This window comes from Empidonax traillii, unplaced genomic scaffold (assembly GCF_003031625.1).
Source record: "Empidonax traillii isolate 1590-97213 ecotype Southwest subspecies unplaced genomic scaffold, ASM303162v1 scaffold994:size215947, whole genome shotgun sequence".
Classification (NCBI taxonomy): domain Eukaryota; kingdom Metazoa; phylum Chordata; class Aves; order Passeriformes; family Tyrannidae; genus Empidonax; species Empidonax traillii.
In genome coordinates this window covers 157,042-165,664 of record NW_020956187.1, presented here as the reverse complement: position 1 = coordinate 165,664, position 8,623 = coordinate 157,042, and the positions used below count along the sequence as shown (strand labels likewise).

General features: G+C 60.4%; 1 protein-coding gene across 5 annotated transcripts; it reads right to left on the bottom strand.

Annotated features, from left to right (window-relative positions):
- Nucleotides 1-6: 6 nt before the first annotated feature.
- Nucleotides 7-6,187, bottom strand: GAL3ST1 (galactose-3-O-sulfotransferase 1). 5 transcript variants are annotated; one of them, XM_027903859.1, is made up of 4 exons: nt 5,853-6,187; nt 4,573-4,816; nt 2,678-2,811; nt 7-1,313 (listed from the first exon to the last, which is right to left on the bottom strand). In XM_027903859.1, exons 3-4 carry the CDS (start codon nt 2,800-2,802, stop codon nt 164-166), a joined length of 1,275 nt encoding a protein of 424 aa, XP_027759660.1. In that variant the 5' UTR covers nt 2,803-2,811; nt 4,573-4,816; nt 5,853-6,187; the 3' UTR covers nt 7-163. The 5 variants fall into 5 exon arrangements, with proteins under 5 accessions (XP_027759660.1, XP_027759662.1, XP_027759661.1 ...); XM_027903861.1 differs by lacking the exon at nt 4,573-4,816; XM_027903860.1 differs by lacking the exon at nt 5,853-6,187 and having other exon boundaries at nt 4,573-5,690.
- Between the last annotated feature and the right edge of the window lie 2,436 nt (nt 6,188-8,623).

Below are 8,623 nucleotides of genomic sequence, written 5' to 3'. Positions count from 1 at the left end.
AGCCTGCAGCCCAAGTTGGGGCTCTGCAGGAAGGTGGTGGGGGGTGCCCCCCAAAGTTCCTGGGCACTGGAGCCTCCGGCCAGTTCCAAACCATAAGAACCACGAGTAAGAAAAACAAAAGCACCTGGTTCTTCCCCGGGGGGAGCGCGGCACCTGCCAGCCCCTACCACTTGAGGAAGTCCCGCACGTAACTCCATAGCTTGGTGATCCAGAGGTTGGCCCCCAGGTCAGTCAGGTACTGGATTTCGGGCGTCAGCATCTTGCGGCACAGCTTCTGGTGCTTCTTGTTGATCTTCTTCTTCAAGTTGTACCCCAGGATGGTCTTCTCCCCCAGGGGCTGCCAGGGCTGCATGGAGGACTCCTGGATGGCGCTGGCGTCCACGGCGTGACCCCCGTCGATGCAGATGCTCTTCATCTTCTCATTCTCCCTCTGCAACTCGGCCACGTCCTTGGCCATCCTCTCCCTCCCGTAGGCCTCCACCTTACGCCAGAAGGTGGCATTGAAGTAGCGGTAGAGCTTGGCGTCGATGAGGTTCCAGGCTGTCGCCTGCTCGTAGAGCTCGGGGGTCAGCCGTGACACGGTGGAGCCCTTGCGGGCGTTGAGCTTGAAGTAGAGGACATCCTCCAGCTGCCAGCACAGCAGGTCCTTCAGCAGCACCAGCGACTCGTCAAAGTACTCGAGCAACATGACGAGGTGGAAGCGGCGGTCGATCTCGCGGATGTGCTCCTCCACCAGCGGGCTGCCCGCGTCCATCGTGTTGTCGTAGCCGAAGTCGAAGAAGAGGAGGTTTTGGAGGTAGTGAGCGTTGAACCCGTTGGGGTCGTAATAGTGCTGGGGGTCCCGCAGGAACTCGGCCAGCTTATCCTCCCCCGTTATCTTCCAGGTGAGGGGGATGACAGGCCCAAAGTAGTGGAAGGAGGACTCAAAGAGGTGGGCGGGGTCCCGCAGCACCGTCACGAAGGTGGCGTCGGGCGGCAGCAGCTCGCGCACCTCCTCGTAGTGGAAGCGCATGTGGTTGCAGATGATGTTGAAGCACCGGCCGGGCTGGTAGTGCTGCACTTGGCTGCGCTCGAAGAACGACGGGTAGTAGAAGTCGTTGCGGCCGTTGGGGAAGGCGAATTTCAGGTGATGCTTTTCCCCGAAGCGGAAGAGGATGTTGAGGATGGTGCTGCTGGCGGTCTTGTGGGTCTTCATGAACATGACGTTGAGCTTGGGCCGGCAGCTCCATCCTGAGGGGCTCCCCGTGCCGTTGGACACCTCCAGAGCCCTGGCGGGAGACGGGCGGGAGGAGCAGGAGGAGGGGACGGGGATCCTGTGGGGACAAGAGACAGGACTGTGGTGAGGTGAGGGCAGCTCAGCCAGCGCAGCCCCACCACTATGAAGGGCCTGGCATATTCTGTCCTGGAGGAGCTGGGCCTGGGGATGGGTGCTGGAAATAGGAATGTGTGCTGGACCTGAGAACAGCTGCTGGAGATGGGTGCTCACCCCAGCACCTCCAGGCTCCCCACTGGAGACAAGCCCAGCTTCGGGCAGAGCCCCTTCACCCCCAGCCACGTGCCCAGTGGGATCAGGGCACCCACCCGACAGGAAAGGGGGCAAAAGGGGAGGAAAGAAGGGGGGAAAGAAGAAGCGGAGGGAGGAAAGGCAGGGATAGAAATGCCTGACATCAGATGCATCTCTGAGCCACCAAACCACCCTCATCCACTCCCGGACAACTCGAGCCACTGAGGATGTGTTGTTGTGGTCAGCCCTCACCAGCACCAGAGCACTCTGAGTAGGAGGTCCACACACTCCCCACGGGCATGGCCGTGGTGGTCCTGGTGCCAAGAAGTGCATCAAGGGGAGCTTTCCATGTCTGTGACTCCATGGAGAGGAGCTGATAACATTCTTATGGGGTCTGAGAGCTTCCAAGTCCTTATGGGATCCATGGAGGAGGTTGGGAACTCTCAAGGAAGAGGTCTGGGAGCTCTCAAGCCCTTGTAGGAGTCATGAACCCCTTGTGGGATCCATGGAGGACCCAGCCCCCAGCAAAGAGGGAAACAATTCCAGGACCTGGTCCCACAGATGAGTTCACAGGCCCTGGGGAAGCATGGGAGGACATGAGGGGTGTTATCTGAGCTGCCCAGGACAAAGAACAGAGACCACAGTCTCGAGTGACTTTGGATGCCCTTAATGAACTCCTCAAGATGATCTTGATAACAATCCCATGCGACAGCACGACGGCACCGGTCGGCACAAGGGTTATGAGGCACGTGGATCTTGTTTATGATCTTGAGATAAATTTGATGACAGAAGTCATGGGAGCTGAGCCCTGCAGAGCTTCAGCAGTGAAAGAACCTAAGACTCGACTCCTATTTCCTCTCCTCTGCTCTGCTCTGCTCTGCTCTCCCCCCCATCCTTCATCATCATCATCATGCCCACCCTCTCCCTTCTCTCCCCTCTTCCCTCTTCCTCTCTCTTTTCACCCAGGAGCAGTGAGTGCCCCCAAGATGAGCATCCCCAGCCCCCTGCAGAGTTAGGATCCACCTTCCCTCTTGTCCACCCTTGGGACAGGGCACAGCCTCCAGAGGGAAGGGGACATCTTGGTGGAAGCCACCAGAGCCCAGAAAACCCAAGGACTGTCTCCAGCTGGGTGTTCCCGAGCTGTGGGGGGACGTGCAGGGGCCCCAGACTCACTCAGTCACGCTGACTTGCAGCGGGGGGCCAGCGTAGGAGTAGAGCAGCAACATGAAGCTGGTCAGAAGGGTCCCCAGGACCAGCCCCTTGCACATGGACCTCCAGGGCTTCCCATGGCACAGCATCCTGGTCACCTGCAGCAACAAAGAAGCAACATTGGTGACTGGGGAGGGTGTGAAGAGACACTCGTGCATCTCATGAGTGTGACAATTCCCAGAAACCACTGGCTCCAGGTGTGTCCCAGCCACTGGCACAGCAGATCCATGGCCCAGGCCCAGCAGCTCTGCCTGCCCAGCTGACCTTTGCCTGCCTTGGAAAAACCCTGGGTGACTCCCAGGCCCGATGCTGGAGCAGTGGGAGAGGCTGCAGGGAAGGGACTGGGAGAAGGGGGAGCTGGGCCACGGGCAGCCCAATGGCAGAGTGAGGATCCTTGGCCAGGAGATCACCAGCACTGACAGGAGCTTCCCAAGGGCGCTGGGATCCATTCTCCCAGGAAAATATCCAGGCTGGAGCAGGACCATGGACACACTGGGACACACACACCAGAACACACACACACACAAGCACGTTCACATGTATGTGCACACAGGGGCACATGTTCACACACATACACACAGATGCACTTATGAGTCCCTCCCAAGGGCACAGATATGCTCACACATGCACACACAGGGGCACACACACCTGTGCATGTCCATGCGTGTGCAGGCACACGCAGGTGCACACACAGACACACGGATGCACTCATGAATCTCCTGCAAGGGCACAGACAAGGTCACACATACACACACAGGGGCACACAGGGGGCACACAGGGGGCACACGGCTGGGCATGTTAATGCATGTGCAGGCACATACACACACAAGGGCACACACCTGTGCACCCATGCATCATGCATCCAGATACACACACAGACACACAAGAGCCTGTGAATCCCCCCCCAGGACGCAGACACACTCACACACACATGTGCACACTGCTGCACACACAGGGACACACGTGCACCACAGCACTCACGTGTGCTCACATGTGCACGAGGACACGCACACCCCCCCAATGCATGTTCATACACACACACATGTTCACATGCATCAGTGCTTCTCAGACACCCCCCAGTGCATGTTCGTACACACACACAGCCCCCACCACAGGCCACCCCTCCCCAGCACTCCCCCCGTCCCTCTCCCTCCGCCGCCGCAGGCTGGACACGGAGGGTCACGGTCAGCTGTGACACCGCATTGCAGCAGAGCCGTCCCCTGCGGCAGGACACGGGGACACGGGGACACGAGGACACGCCCCGCTGTGGGGGGCTGTGGGCTGAGCCCCCCGCCTGGGAGCACCCCGAGCTGGGGCCAGAGCCCCCCGGGCCCCGCAGCCCCCATCAGCGGCGGGAGCAGCATCTCCGGACCGAGCTCCCCCTGCTCCCGCCGCTCCCGCGGCTCCGCATCGCTCCCAAACCCTTCGGCCAACGCTGCCGCGCTCCCACCGAATAACACCCCCGAAACAACTCACCGACCCTCCCCCTCCCCGCCACACATCACCCCCTCAGCACCTCAGACCTCCACCGGGGCGAAATCCCACTGGGAAGAGCCGCGGATCACACCGCGACACATTCCACCCCCCGAGCCTCCCGCGGTGAAGCCCCCCCGGACTCCCCAGAGTTACCCGAAGCCCGGCGATCCCGGGGTGCCGCTGCTCCCGCCGCTCCCCTGCCCGGCCCCCCCGGGTCGGATCGCCTCGTGCTGCCGAGATTTCCAGCTCAATGAATAATGAATGGAAAATGCAACCGGAGCCCCGGGCTGCGGCCGGCACTGGGCACAGCGCCGCGGAAGGGGGAGAGCCGGGAGGAGGGCACGGGGGGCACCCCAAAAGCTCATCCACAGCCTCCCCCCAACCTTGCCCTGAAGCAGGGACCGCTGGATCAGGCAGGGCTGGTGTATCCAGCCTCTTCCCGCGTGGTTTTCCAGGGAATTTGTGGTGTCACTGCTGGGGGAGCAGATGGCTCTGGCCGAACCCCAAGATCACCGCGTGGGTGTCAGTGCCGGAGGGCTCCACGTGCCTGGGAGCAGCTGGAGTTTGGTTCTACACCGTGGCTGTGATCCCACCACGGTCACCACCCAGTACCACCTGGAAAAGCCACTGGAGAGAGCCGGGGAGGACACCCAGTTTTGTGGGTGCTGCCGGATGGGAGTTCAGAGCTGCACCCCGAGGATCACCAGCACTGGCACCGATCCCATGGAAGTGAGTGAGACTGCACCATGAACCCCCGATGGGTTCCAATGGATCCCAATCAGTCCAGATGGGTTCCAATGGATCCTGATAGATCCCATTGGGATCCTGCCAGCCCCCCAGGCCCACACAGCACCCCATCCCAGTGCTCTGGAATGCCAGGGGGATGCCTCCCTCCACCCTTCCTGGTTCCCAGGGGTGGTTCTGGCAAACACTTTTCAGCCCAGCCTCTCTATTTACTTTGCCTTCAATGAGCAGTTTAATTATTAATAAGCTGCTGAGGCAATGAACTCTTTCAGGGGAACATGGTGCACCAGGCATATTCCTGGGGCTCCCGTGGGTGCAGGGAGGCTGCGGCACCAGCGGCTGAAATTCCCAGCCGGAGGACACAGATGCACCGACCATCTCCTCACCGGTGACCCCCAGGCCAGGCCAGGCCAGGCCCCACAGCTCTGCATCCCAATCTCAATGTCCCAGCACCTTCCCAGCTCCCCGGGGGCATCTCAGAGCTTGCTTTGGGGTTTTCCCTACTGGATCCACTCTTTTTAGGGCCAAACCCCTATAATCTGCCGTACACAAGGCATATCCACCTGCTGTTTGCTCCTCCTGATCCCACAAATTCATGTACACTCTGTTTTCGGCAGGCCCTGTTCCACACAGGCACGGTGCTTCCTACCCCCCTGTTCCCCTTGCACACTCTCATGGGTGCAAACATCCAGCCCCACACCCCCATCTCTGCCCCATACAGCTGCTTCCTAAGCATCTCAAGCCCCCCACCCCAGCATCCCAAAACCCTCCAAACATCCCAGCACCCTGTCAAGCATCCCTCTGCCCCCAAGCAACCCAACAATATCCCAAGGATCCTGCTGTCCCCTCCACCATCCTACCACCCTTCAAGCACCCCTCAAGCTCCCAAGCATCCCCCTGTGCCTTCAGCACGCATCACCTTTTCCTCTGCCTGCGCCGCTGGCGCTGGGCTGTCCCTGTCCTGTCCTGGGCTGGCCGGGGTGCCGGGGGAGCGGGCGGCACGGGGCGGGGGTGCCGATGCTGCTCCGACATGGAATAAGCTCTTCCAGGGCAGCTCCCCGCAAACGCCGGCTTTTCCAAAGCCTCCCCACTCCACCGCGGTGCTTATGGCATCGCCTGGATCCCGGCCTTGGCTCGCCGGCCTGGGAAGGGGGAGAGGGAACGGAGAGGGAGAGGCTGGCGGAGGGACCGGGGGGTTCGGCCGGGCACTGCCCGGCTCCCCGGGGCCGGCCCTGGGTGCCCGCGGCCACCCCGAGCTGCCCGGCTCCCCACCCACTGCCGGGGCACAGAGGAGCCATTCAGCCCGCGCCGGGAACAACGGCGACGTTTGTCTCCATCTGCGCCCGCGGCCTCAACGGGGTCATTGTCCCCACGGGTCCCCGCGCCGGCCCCTCGGCTCGGCGCCACCGCCGGCCCCCGGCCCGGCTTGGCCCCACGCGCCGGGTGACGATGGCCGTCCCCGGGCCGTGGCACCCACCTGTCGCCACCGGCCCCCTCCTCATCCCGCGGGGCAGCTCGTGGCCTGGCTGTCACCTCCTGCAGCCCGAGCTCACCCAGCCACCTGCTCCCCGGCGCGCCCTGGCCACGCACTGTCTGCTCCTCTTCATCCTCCCACGGCCCTCCCTCCCTCCCTCCGGCTGTATCTCCATGGTTTTATGGCCCTGATGGCGGCAATATTCCTGTGTCCCTGAGCTCAGCCCAGCGACTGCAGAGGCACCGCGGTGTCACCAGCCTTTCCACCTTCCCCTGGTCACGGTGGCTGAGTGGGTGCCCAGGGGCTGGGTGAGTGTCTGGGGGGGTCAGCAACTGCAACAGGAGGGCTCAGCCCCATCTCTGCTCCACCACCCCCCACGTGCATGGGTGGAAAAGCTGCCCTTGTTCTTCTGCATCCGGCCTTTGGTCTTCCTGCTGCCCTCAGACTGGAGTCTCTGCCACCAGAGGGGGTGAGATGGCCTTAGGTCCCCAAGTGAGGGGTGACCACACTGGCATCCAGCACCCCAGGGCACCCCTCGGCCATGTCTGGACCCGCCATCCTGTCAGAGGGGTTTGGAGTTCAGGGCTCCTCCACACAGGAGCTGGGGGGGTCACCCTGCAGTGAATTGGCAGCTCTTGCCCCACCTTGCCCAGCATTGGCAGGACCAGTTCCCACCCCAGGGATAACCTGCGCAATCCCCCAGGAACGGGAAAATCCAGAATAGTTTTGTCATCATCGTTGTATCATCATCACCGTCACCATCATCGTCATCACCGTCATTGCAAGAGAAGGGATGGAGACAAGCGAGCTCAGTCAATGCTGGGCTGTGCCTGCCCACGCCGGGGGAGGCAGAGGCTGGTGCCAGGACAGGATCAGGATTCACCCTGGAACCAGTTGTGAGGGGGAAAGGAGCCGTCCCACCCCGTCTCTGCAGGCCACCTCTGTTAATTCCAGGTTTCCCTCTCTTTTTTGAAACGAGGTGCAAAGAGATCCCATTTTCGGGGATGGGTTTCCAGGTTTCCCCTTGTTTATGGGGGACTGGTTATGAAGGATTTCCAGTTGCCCCCCTTTTTTGGAGATGGGTCATGAAGGGTTTCCAGGTTCTCCCTTTTTTGGGGGATGGGCTGTGAAGGGCTTCCAGATTTCCCCTGTTTTGGGGGATGGTTGGGAAAGGTTTCCAGCCAGAGGAGAACAGCAGTGGTTGGGACGTGGCAGCCCAACAACAGGATGCTGGAGGCCTCAGGACAGATGTGACCGAGCTGGGGAGCCACAACACCCCATCTACCACATGCATGGGGTGTAACCCTCTCCCATATCCCATGGGGTGTAACCATCCCCATGAGGGCTCTACCGCCACATCCCCCACCCCGTCCCCTGTCCCCCCAACCCGGGTTTTGGGGTACAAAGCAGGTACTCACACTGTGATCACCGGAGCTGTGGATCCCGAGGGATGGATGGGGTGAGGAGCCCAAGGAGAAGGCGGCACCGCTGTGGTGTCACGCCCTGGCCAGGCCCCGGCAGACACTGCTGGCAGAGTGTGGTGTCAGTGCCTTTATCACCAGAGAGGCCTGTCACGACTGGAGTGGCCCGACTGGTTCGTGGCCACCCGGCCAGGGCCAGCACCAGCCCTGCCCCGAGCCCTGGGCCTGGAACCGGTGCTGGGAATGAGGGCCTGGAACAGGGAGCCAGGGCCGGGAGGGACAGCCTGGAATGGGTGTTTGGGATCGAGGGCCTGGGCCGCTGTTGGGGACCGAGGGCCTGGAGAGGGGTCTGGGTGTCTGGGGGGCTCCCGGGCTTGGGGGAGCCTGAGGGGGAGCCCTGGCCCTGGGGGCACTCCAGGGCTCGATCCTCCTCCGAGGAGAGGGGAAAAATAGAAAAAAAGGGAAAATCCTTCCAACTCCCTGAAGTGAAAAAAAAAAAAAAAAAAAAAAAAAAAAAAAAAAAAAAAAAAAAAAAAAAAAAAAAAAAAAAAAAAAAAAAAAAAAAAAGTAAAAGGAGAGAAAGAAAAAGTGAAAAAAAGAGGGAGGAGGAAATGGGGGGAAAGGGGAAAAAATAAAAGAATAAAAAGGAAAAAATTAAAAAAGGGGGAAAGGGGAAAAATAGGAAAGCCAAGGAGAACTAAGGAAAATGAAAAGGAAAAAAAACGGGAGAAAAGGTAAAAAGGTGAGAAAAAAGGTAAAAAAGGGAAGAAAAATGGGTAACAACAAAGAGGAAAA